Source organism: Sceloporus undulatus, chromosome 6 (genome assembly GCF_019175285.1).
Source record: "Sceloporus undulatus isolate JIND9_A2432 ecotype Alabama chromosome 6, SceUnd_v1.1, whole genome shotgun sequence".
Taxonomy (NCBI): domain Eukaryota; kingdom Metazoa; phylum Chordata; class Lepidosauria; order Squamata; family Phrynosomatidae; genus Sceloporus; species Sceloporus undulatus.
Window position 1 is genome coordinate 82,003,506 of NC_056527.1, and position 19,657 is coordinate 82,023,162.

The window sequence follows — 19,657 nt, forward strand, 5'->3', positions numbered from 1 at the left end:
GAGGAACCCACAAAAGCTCCTCTGTTGGGGCACCACACAAAAGCAAGCAAACAACCCCAGATTCCATAGCAAAGGCCAGACAAGAGTTAAAGCGGGGAGGGAAGCTCACAACCTGAGGCACCATTACATGCACACTCATAGGAGCAAAAGGGTGTCAAGCTGCCAAAAAGGGGAAATGGGATGACAGCAGAGGACTCTTCTTTTCTAACCGGTTTAAAGAGCTGCAATGGCTGCCGGGGCTCTGCCCTTGGTCCAGTCCCCTCCCTTTCCCTCCGTTGAAGGGACCTCGTGGAGCTCCCTTAAAGCCCAGGCTGCCAGGAGGGGACTCTGCCCTTGGCCCATCAAGTTACATAGGTTTATCCTATTTTCTTCAAACATATGCCAGCATATGAAGCCCCAACGTTTTATGGGGCTTGCCTTCTTTCCTCCCAAGAGAATCTTGGAGGGAAGACTTCTCAGTGAGGCTGAGAAGCACTCTCCCGGCCGAGTCCTAGGCTTACTGAATCCCCCCCCTCCCTTCCCCATAGAATCATCCAAAAACTGAGTTTAAAAGGAGCGAGGGAGTCCTTTGGGTCTGCATCTGGGGAGATTTTAAACTCCGTTTTTGGATTGATTCCTATGGGGAAAGAGGGAGAGAGAGAGTGGCAGGACATCCCATAGCCAAGCATCCTCTGCCTCCCCAGAGGAAGACCCATATGGCTCACTGCTCTTTTTACCTCCGTTTTTGGATTGATTCCTATGGGGAAAGAGCGCAGAGAGAGAGATGGCAGGACATCCCCATAGCCAAGCATCCTCTGCCTCCCAGAGGAAGACCCATAGGGCTCACTGCTCTTTTAACCTCCGTTTTTGGATTGATTCCTATGGGGAAAGAGGGCAGAGAGAGAGATGGCAGGACATCCCCATAGCCAAGCATCCTCTGCCTCCCCAGAGGAAGACCCATAGGGCTCACTGCTCTTTTTAACCTCCGTTTTTGGATTGATTCCTATGGGGAAAGAGGGCAGAGAGAGAGATGGCAGGACATCCCCATAGCCAAGCATCTTCTGACTCCCCAGAGGGAAACCCACAGGGCTCTCTGCTCTTTTTTAATCCGTTTTTGGACTGAATCCTATGGGGAAGGGAGGTGAGGGATTTCAGTAGCCAGCCTCCCTTTTCCCTCTTTCCTGGAGCAGCGCCTCTCCCAAGCCGTCCAACCACTGAGTGGCGACGTCATCAGAACACAGCCCACAAAACGTAATACAGCAAACCGTTCTGAGAACGGTTTCAAGAAAAAGGAATCACAGTGCGGTAAACTGCCGTTCTGATCACGTTCTGATCACGTTTTGATTGCTAATGCGGTAATATCCGTTCCAGGAACGTTCTCATCACATGATGATATGGAACGTTCTCAGACACAGTGCGATAATCTCCACTGTCTTTAGCCTGCTTTTTTTACATTCCAACCCCTCGTGCAAAGCAGACAAGGGAAAGAATCATCAAAACGCTAAGCAGTGGCTTAACAAAACAGGAATAGCAAGGCATGAAAAAACCACACACCCAAACCAGTATACGGTATTTCGGATGTCAAGAGAAGGGGCTTTATGCTCTGATGCCTCTTTATCACTTGAGATAGAAGGATGGCTTCTTGGCTTCTTCACACCCTCTGACTTGTCATCAAAAGAACCCATTTCTATTTTTACACTTGCGATATCTGCACATCAGTTTCTGCTATCCTACATTTTTTATTACTATCAGCCATCAAAAATCCATCCCTCCCATTCCCAGATCCTCAGTGTTTCTGTTCTTCTTCCCCCATAGATTTTAGACACCGCTTGTGTTGAGTGAGAAGACCACACTTTCTCTGGCTCAGGAAAGCAGAGGCAACTCAGTCTTTTGCCTCTGTGAAGACAGCTACTGCAGAGGCTCCTGCTGGGATGTAAAGAACATCTTCCACTTCTCCACCACCTTTGCTGGGCTTCTGGAAATGAATCTCCAGGGCTTCACGCATCAGCTCCTCACACAAGACATCTGGAATTCCTGACAGCAGGACAGTCTGAGCACAGGCAGAAGGGCGGAACTGGGATGGAGAGAAAAAGGTATGGAGGCTAGTAAGCAGACATCCAAAAACCCACAGGGTCCTCAGATGAATGTAAACCCAAGCAACAGCTGCCCAGATAGTAACAAAGTCCCCACAGGACCATTTCTACCAGCTGCCACATGCTTTCTTTTCTTGCAGAGATGGAGTCTAAGGCAGAGACACCCATTAAAAGCATGCAAAAAAAACCCCAAAACACCATCCTATCGTTCATAAATCTTCAGAGAACAACAGTATGGAAATACAGTAGGCCCTCGAAATTCACGGATTTATCCACAGATTTGACCATCCATGGTTTGAAAGTATTCTAAAAATATACAAATTCCAATAAGCAAACCTTGATTTTGCTATTTTATATAAAGGACTCCATTCTACTATGGACTTTATCACATGGGGGGAAATCGGAGGTTTAAACACTGATTATCCCGTGAAAAGCACGCAATCACGATTAGGAGTTTCACACACATCATGATTAAAGCATCATTATCCAGGGAATAATCAGGGAATAACCAGCAAGAAATCATTCACGGGATTTCCCCATGAATGATTTGTTGCTGGTTATTCCCTGGTTATTCCCCAGATAATGATACTTTAATCGCAACGTCATGTGAAAATCTTAATCGCGATTGTGCAATTTTCACGGGATAATCACCGTTTAAACCCTTGATTTTCCCCATGTGATAAAGTCCTATGACATTGTATTTAACGGAACCTGAGCATCCATGGATTTTGGTGGCCGCGGGGGGGGGGGGGGTCCTGAAACCAAACCCCAGTGGATACCAAGGGCCTACTGTATACTCTATTTATATCTCCTTTACATTAGCAGAGTAAACCCTTCTTCCCTGGGGAGACAGTTGAAGCAGTAAATCCCGGATTTCCCCTTCCTCTCAGGCCAATAGGTAGGTTAAATGTGGCAATGATGATGAAGCAGGCAACTGTGCAAGAAGACTGGCACTGGCATTAGCCTCATTCTTCCCCCGCAGGCTCCAATCACTATTACACAAACATCACATTGCCACCTTATTCTTCCATTCTATTCCTTTCCTCAGACAAGCCCAGAAGGCAGGAAAGGAAAGAAGGCACGCAGAGATGGCCTTGTGTTGTGTGTTGATTGCATTGGCAGCTTGAGCCTAGGGTTAGGCAGCATGGTGGAATTTTGCTTCCAAACAGCCTCCAAAGTGTAAAGGGATGTCCCTTACTCTCTGGAGCTGCCACAAAGCCTCCCTCTTTTCACACCAGTTAGTGGGGAAAAGAAAAAAAAGAAATCTTTTAGCTTCGTGCTGATACCGAGGTTGAAACATAATGGTAGAAAAGTACAATGATTAATATGCTGAATTCACATAATCAGACTGCAAATTAGTAATATGTATAATTACATTAATTTGCATAATGTGCAAAGTAGGTGTCTGGATGTGAGAGACTGGAATATGGCAACCCTACATTTCAGCCTAGTTTTGCCTTAGTTTAGGAGGTGGCAGAGGTCCTTGCTTGGTGAGAAGAATGCAATGGGTGGGCTTGTCTTTGTGTCTTTCCACTCACCTGTAGATCGCAGACTTCTCCGCTTACACGGTGTGAAACCTTGATTGTGTAGGTCTCCTTTCCAATGGGCACCTGGAACTGACCTCTTCGGACAAGATGCTCAGCCACTGGTGAAAAAATTGGGTTGAGGAAAAGAACCATGTCTCAAATCTATCTGTCAGAGCTTGGGCAACTTCTTTTTCTAAAGATTATTGTAAATTGTCCAAAACCTTTTAAACTTTTACAGCCTCTCTTTCCAAGTGTGTGCATTAGATCTTTGTGGCTTGTTTATTTTCATTTCATTTCATTCCCCCCCCCCAAAAAAATCTTGCAGTTCTTGGGCTCCAACAGGGTGGAGTGTAAATCAAGCCATCTGGAAAGGGACTACCTTGTTTCTGTGTTCTGGCCAGGGCCTAACTTTCTTTATATCATTTTCTCACCAAGCTCTTCCTGAAATAAATCTAATGAAATTGGAGATCAGATTTTTCCAGCTTGCACTTCTCAGATGTGTTGCAATACAACTCTCACAACCCACAGTCGAGCACAGTTGGTTATGGAATTGCGGGAGTTGTAGTCCAACACAATTGGAGGGCACCTAATTTGGGAAGTCTGCTGAAAATGACTGGGAGATGTCCTCACTTAAAATGAACCCCGACTTTGTGAAGGAAAGATTAACTAACTGAATTTATATAGCCACCTAAGAAGGAGGCCAGTGAGCCTGTGAAAGAAGCTTATAAAATGAGTAGAATAGAAGGAACATACTGTATTAGGAAAAAGTAATTCGCCCGGTATGGGGACTTTAGGATCACCTGCTATAAAAAAAGAAGATGTAGTTTAAATATGAACCAAAGGAGGGGTTTTGTCCCATTAGATACCATTATGCTATGGAACATTTTGCTACCAGGTAATATAATGGCTGTAGTGGAAATACCTGTGAATAGGTATAGGGCTTTTATAAGTATGCAGAGGATCGGTCCGTTAAAGGGAAGCCAGCATGATGTAGTGGTTTGAGTGCTGGACTACAACTCACGGAACCAGGGTTTGAGTCCCAGCTCAGCCATGAAACCCACTGGGTGACTTTGGGCAAGTCACATGCTCTCAGCCTCAGGTGACGTCAATGGCAAACCTCCTCTGAACAAATCTTCCAAGAAAACCCTATGATAGGTTCACCTTGGGATTGCCATAAGTTGGAAACAACATGAAGGCACACAACAACAACCCAGATTGTTAAAGGCACTGAGCTTTAAAAACCAAGAGTTCAACCTAGACCATGAATGATATAGTCGAACCAGGATCTTAGAGTAGGAGGACTGTGACTCTTTGATTAGGAAGGCCAGGATGCAATTAGCCTCCACAGCCACTCACCAAAGGTCCATTCCAAGTTAAGAAGCAATGATCATGGTAAATAGAGAGGAGGGTTTTCCATGGATAGCATGGATTTTACATGCAATAATGCATCATTGTGAGTGATCTGGGTGATGCCAAATATTTGGGGAGTGGTTTGGTGTTGAAAGGACAACTAATATCCATTAGCATTAGGGAAAAAATATACTTTTTTGTGAAAAAGTGAAAGCTATTGGAACTGGTTTGTTAATACAAGAAACCTGCCATCATTTCTGGACCCTTTGTTGTAATATGGATCCAGGGGCTGTCATGACTCTGGTGTCTCCACTTTTAGTCTCAATGCAGCACTACTGCTCTTGTCTCAGAAAAATTGAGAGGATGTCTATTTCCATTCATGTGCTTCTCTAGTGAGGCCCTCTTAGCAGATAAAACAACAGGTTAGTCAGACCACTAACAAATTCACGCTGCAAGCCTCTATGGTGCAGCATAACACAGTAGTTCTACATGCAAAACTACACTACACATCAACTGACACATCCTCTGCTGAGACCCACTGGGATCTTCTGGAGGTCTCAGTTGCTGATGTAACTGGTTTATGCCTGGCTAAATAGACACAGCCAGATGTTTCTCCCATCTCCCACTGCTCTTACCTGTAAGTCCAATGGGGCTTTGATCAGTGGGAGGGAGGAAATACCAGCCTCAAAACTGACCAAAAGAGACATATACAAGCATATATCACTAACAGGATGCCAGCTCAGAATGCCACACAACTAAGTTTCCCTTATCAGAATGAAGAACTGTTCCCACCTCACCCACCCACCCAGTGTTGAATCATCAGCCTCCTCCATTCTCCCTCCAGAGAGCCTGGAAACATCACTTTTTATGACTACAGCTCCCAGAATAATCTAGCAAGCTTGGCAATTCTGGGAACTGTTATCCAAAACAATCCCTTCATACCTCCATCCTCTGCAAAAGTCAATGCCACGTGGCCAGAACCGCTCAACCTTTCTATACGCTCCACTTCACCACCCTTGTTCTGCCGTTTGCTGAAAAACAGTTCTAGCTTGTCAAGCAGCCGGTCCTCTGGGATAGAAAGGCTGGGCAATCCAGATAGCAGGATCTGTCGGGGACTCCGTGTCACAGAAATCTGAAGAGCAGAGAAACAGGAGGAAGGAATGTAAAGGAAGTAGCCCAGTGATGGCGAACCTATGGCATGCGTGCCAGAGGTGGCACTCAGAGCCCTCTCTGTGGGCACATGTGCCGTCGCCCCAGCAGAGTTTGCCAGAGTCTGTTACTAGAAAGCCCAGAGTGACATGGCACTTTGCAATAAATAAGTGGGTTTTCAGTTGTAGTTTGGGCACTCTGCCTCGAAAAGGTTCACCATCACTGAAGTAGCCAATCTGAAATGCCATTTAAAAGAAGGCCCATCAGCAGGAATGGAGGATAGCATGACTCTGCATGCTGACTGCCTTCCACCACTCTCTGGCCCAATGCTTTTGGACAGGGGTAGCCTATCGCCAGATATTCAGGATCCAGTCCTGGCAAGGCTGCACCTGGGTGTACAGCTCCCTGCCATCCCTCCCTCCAAGGCTATACATCCCACCAGTGTAATCATTCCTTGCCTGTGTGCACATCAGCTTTGCACAAAAGTTGGACCCTTAATAAGGCAGCTCCAGCCAGCGTGCAAGGTTTACATGCATTTATGTCAGACAAGGATGAAGTCTAGCACTGGGCTCACATGTGACCCCCAAGGTGTTTTGTGGCTCTCAATCTTTTCAGACCACCACTTTTCTGATTAGAAAAAGGGGAAGAGGAATTGCCACTCATGGACACTTTGCAAGTGAACAGATTACAAGAAATCCTATGAAGTTTAACATTTTAAAAATTCAATTTTTTCACCCCAAAGTGGACTTCAGACCACTTCTGTTTCATCCTTTCCTTTGGCATTTCGGCTGCATGTGCAGTCCTGGGAGAGTCCTTAGAATAGAAAACTGGCCCTGAAAACACTGCTGTTTCCCATCCCTGATTTATGAGCATTCCCAATTACAAAACACAAATGCCATGTAATCTCCAAGGCAAGTTTAAAACACAGCTGGCAGTTCATTTTATCTGGAAATGTTCCTTTTTGGAGATTACAACTCTCAGAATCTCCCAGTTAACATGGCCAGTGGGCTCGGGGATTATGGAAGATGTAATAATAATTTTTAAAAACCACATGCTTTCAAAGCTCTGCATTTCCTATAGATAAAAGGGACTTCATGTATAAAATGCTGCCTTTTGAAATCTCAGAAGTCAGAGGGTTGTACTGTTCTAGGAGTGAGGCCTCTGTGCAATCTAGGGAGATAAAGAGACTGGCATTTAACACCAGCCTCAGGGCAGAGTAGGGGCATGGTGTCTGCACACAACAGGCCCCGATGCCGGTGTCACGCCACCCACCCGCCCAGACTGCGGGCAGTATCACACCCCTTCATCGGCATGGCATTTAGCTGTGCTGCACCAAAAAATTGGCGAAAAGCTGCCACTGCCACTGCCGCAGCAAAGCCAGCTTTTTGCCACTTTCAGAAAGTGCAGCATTTTGCCAGCCCTTTTTAGGCCAGCAAAGCATTGAATCAGGCCTGCAGCATGTGGGTGCCGCGGGCCCAATCCGGCACACCCAGGGGTTGCATGGAGCCGCTCTATTGGGGCAGTCTGTTTCACCCCTATGTTACCAAAAAGCTGTCAAATCTAAAATCTGTTCTTAGTTGAAACATTAATACATGCTTGGTGGAAAATGTGCATTTTCTTCCTCCCCACATACCACACTGCCTGTTACCAGCAGTGTGAAAGCCATCCTACAAGCAAACACTGACACTCCTCATGGCTAAGCCAAAGACTTTTGAACCCACCTCCACCGATGAGGGCAAGATCAAAGTCATTGGCTCGGCTTTCACGTACACATAGGTCCACTCATCCAGTTGAACCCGGTGCTGCCCCATTGCAATGATCTTACGGGCAACTGAAGAAGAAAAGACAGGAAAGAGATCAGTCCAGCCCCCAAATCCTCTTCCATTCCCAGCTCTCCTGTCAGTTTGGTAACCCATTATCAGTTTTTACCCTTTCTTAAGATGGAGAGAAGAAAGAATTTTCCATCTACTTCATTGCTTGAAGGGTGAAGAGGACTATGGGATCATCACCAATGGAAGATTTGCAGAACATGTTTAAGAAACCTTTGACTCAACTGAACTAGGAATCACATCTGGGTGATATTATTTTTCTTTTGTAAAACAAAAGGGCAATTTCCAGCTTTGCCAGGCCTGCCTTTTCTCACTAAATGTCACTGAGCAGCAGTCATTTATCAGATGGAAATGGAGCCACTTCATCAGTTGAGCAATCACAGTTCAGAAATGATACTTGTGTGCACTACAGTTCCCCAAATCTGCCAGCTAGCATGGTCATTTTTCCAACCTCTGTTTTTTTACTAGGTAATCTAAGGGGCCATTCAGACTACCTTTTGTACTGAATTGTAACCCGGATTAAAAGTGGGAATTTCCCATTGGCACTGGTTTAAACACATCAGAACTAGGGTCTTGCACACCCGATCAAGGGCAAATCCCCCTTAGAGCGGATTTTCCAAAAGTGGATTATTTCCAGTTTCTTTAGGAAAACCTGTTTCTTCCCTGCTGCCAGCAAATGTGAATTTGGCCCCCGGTCATGATCGGGTCAAGTTCAGGGGAGGGATTTAGGTCAAAGGGAGGGGAATGGGCGGAATATGCCTCCCCTCTCGCAGTGGCATTTTTTAAAATTATTTTTGTGTGTGTATGACAGAATATGCAAATGCTTGTGTCCCCTTTTAAATTTGGCAAATTGATACAATGTGTGAATGCTTTTGCTACATATGTGTATGTAAGGAGAGATGGCATTCTGGGATGGCAATTGGAGGGAAAGCAAAGAAAGAGCATGCAGAGATGGTCTACTTGTGATCTACTTGGGACTCCCAGATCCCTTTCAAATGTAGTCTCTTGTTCAGCTAGGTGTCACCCATCCTATATCTGTTCATTTCATTTTTCCACCCTAAGTGCAGTACCTTACATTTCTCTGTGTTGAAATTCATTTTGTTAGCTTTGGCCCAGCTTTTTAATTTATTAAGGTCATTTTGAATTTTGACCCTGTCCTCAGGGTTATTAGCTACTCCTCCTAATTTGGTGTCATCTGCAGATTTGATAAGTATGCCCCCAATTCTTTCATCCAAGTCATTGATAAAGATGTTGAATAGCACTGGGCCCAGGACAGAGCCCTGTGGGACCCCACTGGCCACTTCTCTCCAGGATGAAAAGGAGCCATTGTTGAGCACCCTTTGGGTTTGGCTGGTCAACCAATTACAAATCCAACAGATTAAGATTTCAACCAGGAATGGCTGTTCTTACCCTCAGGATCCTCAAAAGTAATGAGAGCTGACCCTCCAGGAATGGGGCATCGGATCTGGGGCTGGATTGCCACTGTATCAGACAATGTCCCTTCTGTCTTCTCTTCTTCCACATGGCCTTTAAACACAACACTCCTCTCAGGAAGGTTGGCTTCCACCTGGATATGGGGAAACAACGATGCTGGGTTGCTTTTTGGGCAGGATACATACCTTTTCCTTCTAGATTTTTACAGATTCAATCTGGATTGATTAGCTCATCATTAGACTATCTCACACCCATTGCATGGCCAAGTAACCTTTTTATCCTCAGGCTTCCAAAATTCCTCAACCAGCATGGCCATGCTAGCAGGAGCGTTCTGGGAACCATAGGCCAAAAAATTAACTTTTTGAAACTGCCCAAACGCCAGAGCTTTACATGAGTAAATGCTCAGCCTTCAGACTACTTTTCAAGGGCAAGGTTAAGCAGGGAACATAGTGTTACAAGACAAAGTGTTTCTATGTTATCTGCAACAAGGCTAGGGAACCAGTTGTTCTCAAAGTTTGATAAAGAATATTCTACCATCCCTCAAAACTGGCTAGATTGCCTGGAATTTGGTGGAAAATGGGAGTTTAGCAACATTTCAAGCAGAGTTTAGAACAACTACTTTTTTGGATTGTTAATTCCCCAAATTTGCTAGCCAACACCTCCAGTGGAATTTAGACCAAAAAATAACTTTCAAAGCTATGAAGAGTCACACATTCCCCAGTCCCAATATGTAATGTTTTTGCATCACCAGTGATGCAGCTGCCTTTCTCCACCGTGGGTTTTTTGAACAAGGAATGTGGCAGACAGGTAGCTTTAATCCCCAGCCCCTCTCCTTTTAGAAATTAAGTGAAGACAAACTCTGTTCCCATCAGAGAAAGCCCAAGAAGAACTCTGAGATTTTTTGTGACTCCTGAACAGACCAAGTGAACACTTATTATATGTGCTCAAGTAAAAGAGCCTTTTCTAAGGTTGTATGGAGAGAAACTAGAAACATATCTGAAGAACCATCTTCACCTATAGCAACCCCCCTGCTCCTTGAAATCAGTATGAGAGATCTTACTTGAATTTCCATTAAAAGAGGTATGTCTGGTGGGGATAGATAGGGACTTCTTAGTAGTGCCCCATATGTGGAACCTTGCTCCAAACAATGCCTGCACATAACTCAAAAAGTTACTTTTTGGACTACAGGTGCCAGAATCCCCCAGGCAGCATGGCCCCTGCGTTGGCTAGAGCCTATCATTACAGGTCTTCCAGAAAAACCTACAGTATGCAACTGTGATCCCTGATCTATAACAGAGTTAGGATTCATCTACTATGGCACTGGCAACTTATAATTGCCAATTGTTAGTGTAGTTATTTTGCCTTGCTATGAGCCATGAACTCATTCCTAGATCATTAGCCTTACTTACAGTTATCCAAATTCATATTTCCTCCATCCAAATATTCAGCTCAAGCCGAACATGGGACAACTCAGATGTACTCTGGGCCTTCATAAAAATCTTAAAACATGGGCCACATATCTATGCAAAATTTGAGAACCATAGAAACAAATAACAGTAAGTTGTGAGGAACTTGCTAGGATTGCACCTGGAATCAAAGTGGCTTCTTAAATAAAATACTTTAGGGCAAAGGGAAAGAGATGGATTATATGGACAAAGGATGGAGACCTGAGTGCAGGACTCAGCACACCAAGCTAGTGCTGACCTCCAACTTACACAGCAAACATGCAAGCAATAGTGAAAAGCAAGGAATATGGATAAAAGGGTGTCTCTATTCCCTTTGTCTGAAAAAATCATATTGGGTTAGATAACCAGCCAAAGGGCTTAACTCTTCTGTCAAGACTGTGTGTTGGGATGGCTCCTAATGACCAAAACAACTTTACATGGGAAGGCTTAGAAAAGACCCTGAAGATACAGGTGCTTTATGGTGTCAGGAATATCCTGTAAGGTTGCACAGCCCAAAGATGTTCCAAATACTGAGCTGAAGAAGCAGAAACAGAGAAACAACTGAACCCACAGAAGAACCTGGAGGTGTGTTACTAGGTTCATCTGTGTTGAGAATCTTTAGAATCACCTCTAGTTCCTTCCTTGGTTTCCAAGTAATAAGCTGAATAGACAATTAAGATGCATTAACCATTCAGAGGCTCATGGACTCTGCTTTGAGGCTTTATGTTTTATTGTTTGTTAGGTTGGCAGATTGATCCTAAAATGAAGGTTATCTGTCTTTTAAAATCAGAATATAAATACACTCCACAATACCTTGTGCAGACCTTTTGGGACAATTTGAGCCCTCTCTAGCTCCTCTAGTTCTTTTTCCAATGCCTCCTTTTCCTGTTGCAACTGATTTCCTTCTTCTTTCAGCTGCTGCATCTTTTTCTGCAGGAAAAGAACATACACCATTAACAGGAAACAAGGAACCAATAGTTGTGGGCAACCTTCAAGAGCCCAGCCTGGGCACTTATTTGCCATAGTACCTCAGTTCAGAACAGGGTAGGTGAAATGCTCCCCCCCCCCCCAATTGAAACGCAGTTCCCTGAAGCCTTGCATTATTTTTGGACGTGACAGTAACCTCCAAAGGTTTTTTTTTTTTTTGGGGGGGGGAATCCCATTTAAAGGCTATTTCTTTTCTCCCAGGTCCTTTTCAGGCCCCACACAGCTTTAAAAATGGGGATATCAATACTATTAAATGATAGCTGTTTGATATAGTTTTAACCTCCATTGCTCCATCCTAAGGAATCCTGCAACTTACAGTTTTATGAGGTATTTGAATTCTCTTCTAGAATTCTAAAGCTGTAATACTTGATGATTCTAGGTCTCTCTCAAAACTAGCATTACCTAAATGCCATAGGATGGACCCATGGCTCTTAATGTGGTATGAAGCAGTTACAATTGTGCAGTACAGAAGCATCATGGAAGTGATCTGAAACAGACCCACCACCAGCAGCCACAGCAGCCTGCAAGTGATAACACCTTGCACCCTGGCACTTTTAGGAGTATCTCCTGTTTTTCTTTAAAGTGTGTGCATGTGTGCAACCCACCAAGGTCTAGAGACCCTCAAGAGTTGCCCACCCCAGTTCTGAAGCACCTCATCACCCCACTAACATGGGGAGAGAGCCTGACAGGATAGCAAACTATCAGTTTCAGGATGGCCAAGAATTACTTATTGCTGGCCTTCACTAGCACTCCAGTTTGTTACATGAGGGTTCGTCTGGATGATGGAAGAATGAAAAAGAAAGTGCATGGAGCAATGTTTGAATATATGCTTCATCCAAACAAGAAACTCACTCTGGAAACTCAACTTGCTCTGGCACTGGGATCAAATACCCACATATCTAAATATCTGGATAACTAAATACTGAGAGCTTGGGGGAAAATCCTTTTCCAGACTGCAGCTCCAGAAATCTCTCAACCAGAATGGCTTCAAGTTTGATTGAAATGGCATAAATTGTTAATTTCCTGGAACTGAGCTTTTCTTGGGACAGAATCTTGCTTGGCATGATGAAGAAATTAGTTTGGCTTGATGTAAATGAAGCCATGGTTTACATAAAACACGTCATACCTTGAATGTTAATCCCTGCGAATGGACTTTATCTTCATACTGACGGAGTTTAGTAAAGAGAAGCTCAGCTGCCTCTTGGTATTTGGATGCTTCCTGCTCGCACTCCAATCTGCCTTCCTGCAATGCCAAACGGTCCATCTCCAAAGCTTTGCATGTATCCTGGAAATGAGGAGACACCACAAGCATGTCAGACCTCTTCTCCCATGACTTGATTTGAACAAGAGCTCACTGGAGTTGAAAGCCAGAAGGAAGCAAAAATCAACCAGCAATGTCTTGCTCTAAGAAATAATCTGGAGTGTACCTCAACTATTGTGTGTTCTTATGCCATTATGTGACTTGTCAACTTATGGCAACTGCATGAACTTCAGAGTGTATTCTATTCCAGAACAACGAAAGCCAGCCCCACTCTCCATATACAGGATTAAAGAAGGGGGTTGTCTTCCAAAATGTACCTGTGTGTGTGCCTTCAAGTCACCTGTCAATTTATAGCAACCTTATGATTTTCATAGGGTTTTCCTGGGCAAGGAATACTCAAGGAATATAGTTTACAGCACCTGGTATTCATTGGTAGTCTTCCATCCAAGTACTAATCTGGATTGACCCTGCTTAGTTTCCAAGATAAAACTAAATGTGGCGTTTTTAGGGTATTTAGGCAGTATGGGGTCCAACATACCTCACATTAAATGTTAAGGTCATACACATGTCCAAGGAATTACCTGACATTTCTTAATCTCCCGCGCAGTTTGTTCAGCTATCGTCTCCCAAGATCCACTTGCTGAGATGCTCTCAATGGGAAGCTGGATAAAGGAATCCTGCAGAGCAAAAGGAAGCTTATATCAAGGGCCTTTGGTCCATATCACAAATCTGGAGGTGACTAGGAGGAATTTCCTGACAGTAAGGGCTGTTCGACAGTGGAACACACTTCCTCGGAGTGTAGTGGAGTCTCCCTCCTTGGAGGTCTTCAAACAGAGGCTGGATGGCCATCTGTCGACGATGCTTTGATCTGGATTTCCTGCATGGCAGGGGGTTGGACTGGATGGCCCTTGCGGTCTCTTCCAACTCTATGATTCTATGATTCTACTTGGGGTGAGGGGAGCAAAAGAAATAGAAACATTGGTCCCGTGCAGACAGGCCAAAATAAAGCTGCTTTGGGTCACTTTGGAGGTATACTGTTTAAATGATGCATGCATCCTAAGAGTCCAGAAGCCGCACCAAAGCCATGCCCCAGTCCAAAGAATATCAAAAGTCCAAACAATCACTAAAGAACTCAGTACGGATCTCATGTAGCTGAGTGAATAGTAAACAACCAAGTAGCAAAGGGAGTCAATATAAGCATACAGCACTGGAGTCCATGGAGAAAAATTATTCTAATTTCACATTCACAGAAAACAATGCTAAAGAAGTCGGAATACTTTTACTATAAGGAAGAGTGAAGAGTTTGAGATTGTAGGTTAAACAGAACATGGCTGAGATGTGGCAATATGACATGGTAGGGACTTATAAAATGATTAGTGAAACAGAGTGGGCAGATCTTAGTTTTGTTTTCTGTTTTAATGCTAGAGCCTGGGAACATGAAGTGAAATTAATGGGCAGCAGACTGAGGATGGGAAGGGGAACGAAAATATGTGCATGCAATACTGTCAGTTAAACACAGAAGTGTGTCTACTGATTTGAAATGCTTTCAAGGGCATTACTCAAACACATGGAGGTAGACAGGTCCGTCACCAACAACTGTTCATGCTAGCTACTTCCAGGAACAGAGGAGCACTAAGGCACTTCACATCAAAGTCTAAATCCTATTGTTACTCCTGAGTACAGTACAGTAGAGCTACAAAAGCAATTTCCTTAAGTGTTGACTTACCATTCAACAATTGACTCAATAGGTCTACTCTAATTAGGAGTCTCCAACAGGATTCCAGCCAAAGCCTTGCAGGTAAGAACAGTTGTATAGCCACTTTGAGAAATAGGAGGTTGGACAAGGAATCAGAGCTTTGACCTGATTCAACAGGACTCTCCTTCTGTTGTTATAACACAAACAGTTTTTTTATTACTGGCTTGGATAAGGCTGATGGGAGCTGTAGCCAACAATGGTTGGAGAACTTTGGGTTTTTCTAGAGCAGTGATTTCCAAACTCTGTTCCTTCAAGTGTTTTGGACTTCAGCTCCCCAAAGCCTCAGCCATCCTTGCCAACAGCCTGGGATTCTAGGAACCGAAGTGCAAAACAAACACCAGAAGGACCAGGGCTTGGGAATCACTGCTCTAGAGCTACTCATTCCCTCTCCTTCCTCTTGTAGGTACCACAGAGAGGCAGTTTGCCCATTAGTTACCTGTTGGTGCTTACCTCATCTGACTCTGCCATGTTGATGCACCTGAAAGAGAGAGGCTGTGTTAGGTGCTTTACACACAACCAAATGGAGATGAACTCTTCAGCTACTTCTGATACACATACACCCTGTGTTTTGATTTGAACACTTCATCCTACTTTAAGTACCGTATATACTTAACTATAAGTCAACCTCATGTACTGTATAAGTCGATGTCAAGTTTTGGGGCAAAACTTGGGGCTTTTGCCATGACCCATGGATAGGTTGAAGGTAAAACTTGGAGGCTCCTTCAGAGTGTATATGTGTGCACATGGCAAGAGAGACTCTCATCGATGCTTTTTGCTTCATCATTTGAGCTTTTGCGGGTGGGAGATGCTCTCTTAAACAAACAGCAATATCAACCCAGGACTCTTTCTGCTTGCCTTCAGAGAGAAATAAATTCCTTTCTACACTACATGAGAAAATCTGAAAGAGCTCCTATCACATTTCCATAGTGACCCATAAATAAGTCGACCTGGGATTTTGGGGTCAATTTTTGGGCATACATTTTTAGACTTATAGATGATTATATACAGTAGCTGTAAAGGAGGACACTAAATTCGCTCAGTTACTCTTCAGGCCAATCCCACCATTTCATCAAGTATCCTCAGACAGAGTCAAGTCTCTCTTCCCAGCCATCAAGTCTAGAAACCCACTTTAATAAGAAAAACAGATATTCCCTTCCTGGATCAGGAATCTTCCTGACTTCAATTGTCTCAAGCTAACTGGAGCCTAATTTAATAGTCTACAAACTAATTCTTAATACAGTACTATCTTAACACAATCAATGCCCATATTTCCTCTACATACTATTTAAAAAATTCTTTGCTCAGTGATACAGTACTGGTTTCAAAGCCCTGTAGGCATTTGTGTATCTTTTTAGTTGGCCTAATAAAGATATTACCACAACATGGACTTTGTAATTGGTTTCACACCGCTTCACCATTTTTGTTATTATTGGTACAAGGGAATGAAAAGGAGAAAAGTTTGATCTTTGACACAGACCTCTACAAATTGTTTGGGTGGGTGGGGTGGAAACTGATCCAGATCAGAGGCCAAATAGCCAAGAGACGTAAGCAGTTGTCAACACCTCCAGAAAAAAACAAGGCCTCAGGCCACATTTGCTTTTGGCTGGCCCATCATTTAGAAACTTGAGCTTGGGCAGGGGAGATGTGAAAGTAGACAACCACAAAGAGGCATCGTCTCTTGAAATATCATATCCAGAGGTAGCCATGTTGGCTACGTTGCAAAGTACAGTATATCCAAAATCCAGAAAACAATGATACTTTTATTGGGCCAACCAAAATGCACAATAAGTATGTTGCAAGCTTTCGAAGCTCCAGTGGCTTCTTCATCAGGCAAAGGTGTTAAGAATCATACAGGAGGGGGGCAATTATAATGTCAGTCACAAGCTAGACCCACTGCCTTTCACTGGTTTCAATGGAAAGCTACACCCATATGATTTTTAACACCTTGGACTGATGAAGCAGCCAGTGGAGCTCTGAAAGCTTGCAACATGCATTTTCTGCATGCTGGTTGGCCCAATAAAGGTATCACTGTTCTGCGGATTTTGGATGTTATTGTACTCCTCCCCAAATGTGTCCTACAGAAAAAATAAGAGCACCACACCTCCAGATTCTTTGAAGAGGGAACAGGGAAACCAGCAGCAAGTGGCCCCTAAGATCAGATGGAGGAAAAGGCTTTTCTGTAAAAGTCAGTCCTAAGTGATGAAGGCTCTGGTGAGCCTCTGGGAAGGAATCCAGCTCAAACCAGGACCTTAGAGGACGGGAGGGGGTTAGTTTGATCAGCCCCCATCCCTCAATTTCCACTTACCTCCCCACTTCTTCTTGTCTCCCTCCAGCTTCGCTTTCACTTTTGATTTCTTCTGCCTGCTCCACCCCAGATCAGGCGTCCTTTCTCCACCCCCAACGACCAGAGGAAGGGAGGTCTGGAGCACCCAATGGCTGCATCTGCACTGCAGAAATAATCCGGTTTGAGGCCACTTAACTGCCATGGCTCAAAGCTCTGGAACTCTGGGAACTGTTTGTTGTGGCACCAGAGTGGGCTGAGAGAAAGCCCTCCTCTGTTTACCTTAACATCTGAGCTGTCTTCTATGGGGAGATAGGGTCCTTCAGGCAGTCTGGACCCAAGCCATTTAGAACAACAGTGCCTGAACAGCAAGGTTTGGTGCCCAATTCCTCCTGCCCAGGAATCCTAGCATATTTTCAAAACCAGGGTTTAGAATAATCTGTGCACACACCCAATCCCAGGTCTAAGACTCAGAAAGTGCACTATCAGGGAATTTTGAGATCTGATGTCCCTACCATTCCCATTTTCTTATGGAGGCTATGCAGACACAAGGCTTTCTTTATGCAAAAGTACTCTGCACTGGAGAAAAATAACCAAAAGCTGCCTTCTATCACATAGCATCCTGGCTTACGTAGTGGGAACAATCCCAAAATTCAGACAGCAAGAGAGCAGCAAATGAGCAAGAAAGAGTAAGTAAAAACCACATGTCCAGCCAAGTAGATGGAAAATATCTACTCCACCCCAATGCTTCCAATCTACCACTTGTTATGTGCTTTAAGTCAACTCCTAATTTATTGCAACCTTATCTTGGGGCTTTCTTGGCAAGATATATGTGGAGGTGGTTTGCCCGTGGCCTTCCTCTGAGGCTAAGATGTTGCAGGCTTCATCTTGCAATGCTAAAGTATTTTATTCATTTATACTTGGGCATATGTTGCTGACTGGGAAAATATTTGTTATGCTCCTCTGTAAACTTCCTAGATGGGTTTCAAACGCCTTCACATAATTCGAAAGATTTCCAAGGGAAGAAATGGAGAAAGCAGCAAAGAGAGAAAACTGAGAGTAAGGCAGAACCCACTTAAGCATCTCTTTATTTCCTTCTGCTGACCTGCTCCTTCATCTGGTGCAACTATACAAGCAGTTACTCTAGGCCATTGCAGTCTTTATTTGAAGTTTGAGATGGTGAAGGTACAGTGATACCATCTGGGCAGGAGCGCCAGAACACACACTTTTCCTTTGCTCCTCTTGATTCTACGTTTAAGCCAGTGCATTTGGCCCTCCATTTGTTTTGGACTTCAGCTCCCAAAAGCCCCAGCCAACTTGGCCAACAGTCAGGAATTATACGAGCTGGAGTCCAAATCATCTGGAGGCCCAAAGAGTGGGAACCACTGGTTTAAGCCTATAGATCAACTAAATGATCCCAGGAAGGAACCTGATTCTTTCAGGTGACCTACAAAACCCATCCCTGGGCATCAAGATTTTTACTGCTGAAGTATCCCACTGTATTTGTTTCACCATTTTTAACCCACACCTTCCCAATAATCCACAAGAATGAAAGTTTACAATAAGAGTCAAAGAAAGGGGCTTTTCAACATTTATTAGTGCAGCTACATCCAATTTAGAATCTGAGCTTCTGGAAAAACCACTTGTTCTTTCCTGTCTTGTATCTGAAAGAGAACAAATACAATCCATTAAAGATTTGTAACTGCACAAACACCAGACTCAAGTGGGTTGACTTCACTTAAAGACTCCTTTTAGAGTTAAGTGTGTGCAGTCAGTTAAGACAGTTGATCACAGGCATGCATGCTGCATAGTTGTATGCTGCATTTGTAGCTAAAACACTTCACAAAACAGAAATACACTATCTTCACATTATTATAATATTAACTCAATTACAATGCACTTAACATGGAAAAAATTAAATGAGCACAACACATATAAATAGGTAGGTTAACAATATCCAACACCAGTAATATAAATTACTGCATTAAATACATTATAAGTGCCTTTTAGCAAATCACTAAACATATTATTCTATCAGGAGACCCAACCACACTAAAAGAGCCACAATGTTCTTCAGACAACCCATCCTCAAGCAACAGAAATAGACTTTCCTTACTATGGTTCCATGCTCAATTTACATGTGGGAAATTCAGGGACTAAGCATCCCACTGTCCCATAATCCAGCGTCATAGATTATCTTTCAGATTATCTTTTCACTCAGGTACAAACATAGCCCTATCTAGACATAATTCTGAAACCATAACAGTAACATGGGCACTGCAAATTCCAACTTACCTTTCCTCAAATTTCACTTTAGCCTCTCGGCGTGCCTTACGTTTCAGAGCAGGGTCCCTAAATACGTCTTTGTTGACAATGGTCTTGTCCAGGGGAATATCAACAGAGTATCTGGACAAAGACAAAGTTTGAGCAGATTAGTCACGTTTGCATGCATTTCTGCCTTGTTGCCTGGCTTCCCTAGATACTAGCAGCTGGGAGAAAAAGCAGAAGGGAAAAGGATGTATTGAAGTCACAGCTCTCTTTTACTGGAGTGAAGCAGCTCTTCACTT

The 19,657-nt window shown here is 43.8% G+C and overlaps 2 protein-coding genes and 1 long non-coding RNA gene across 4 annotated transcripts in view; 1 reads left to right on the top strand and 2 right to left on the bottom strand.

The window, feature by feature from the left end:
* Positions 1-1,702: 1,702 nt before the first annotated feature.
* On the bottom strand, positions 1,703-17,224 carry IFI35 (interferon induced protein 35). Of its 2 annotated transcripts, none has more exons than XM_042471003.1 (10): positions 17,115-17,224; positions 15,260-15,287; positions 13,635-13,730; positions 12,919-13,077; positions 11,619-11,735; positions 9,337-9,493; positions 7,819-7,928; positions 5,891-6,080; positions 3,611-3,717; positions 1,703-2,053 (listed from the first exon to the last, which is right to left on the bottom strand). In XM_042471003.1, exons 2-10 carry the CDS (start codon positions 15,275-15,277, stop codon positions 1,862-1,864), a joined length of 1,146 nt encoding a protein of 381 aa, XP_042326937.1. In that variant the 5' UTR covers positions 15,278-15,287; positions 17,115-17,224; the 3' UTR covers positions 1,703-1,861. The 2 variants fall into 2 exon arrangements, with proteins under 2 accessions (XP_042326937.1, XP_042326938.1); XM_042471004.1 differs by having other exon boundaries at positions 15,246-15,287; positions 17,115-17,178.
* On the top strand, positions 1,955-3,842 carry LOC121932409. The gene is made up of 2 exons (XR_006104347.1): positions 1,955-2,072; positions 3,617-3,842. It is a non-coding gene; the product is annotated as an uncharacterized LOC121932409 (long non-coding RNA).
* Positions 17,225-18,658: 1,434 nt separating the features above from the next.
* RPL27 (ribosomal protein L27) overlaps positions 18,659-19,657 on the bottom strand; it is a 6,108-nt gene continuing 5,109 nt past the window's right edge. Inside the window, exons 4-5 of the mRNA XM_042477333.1 lie at positions 19,386-19,496; positions 18,659-18,754 (exon numbers count right to left, since the gene is read on the bottom strand). Coding sequence (XP_042333267.1) covers positions 18,706-18,754; positions 19,386-19,496 — 160 coding nt within the window. The 3' untranslated portion in view covers positions 18,659-18,705. The remainder of the gene's footprint in view (positions 18,755-19,385; positions 19,497-19,657) is intronic.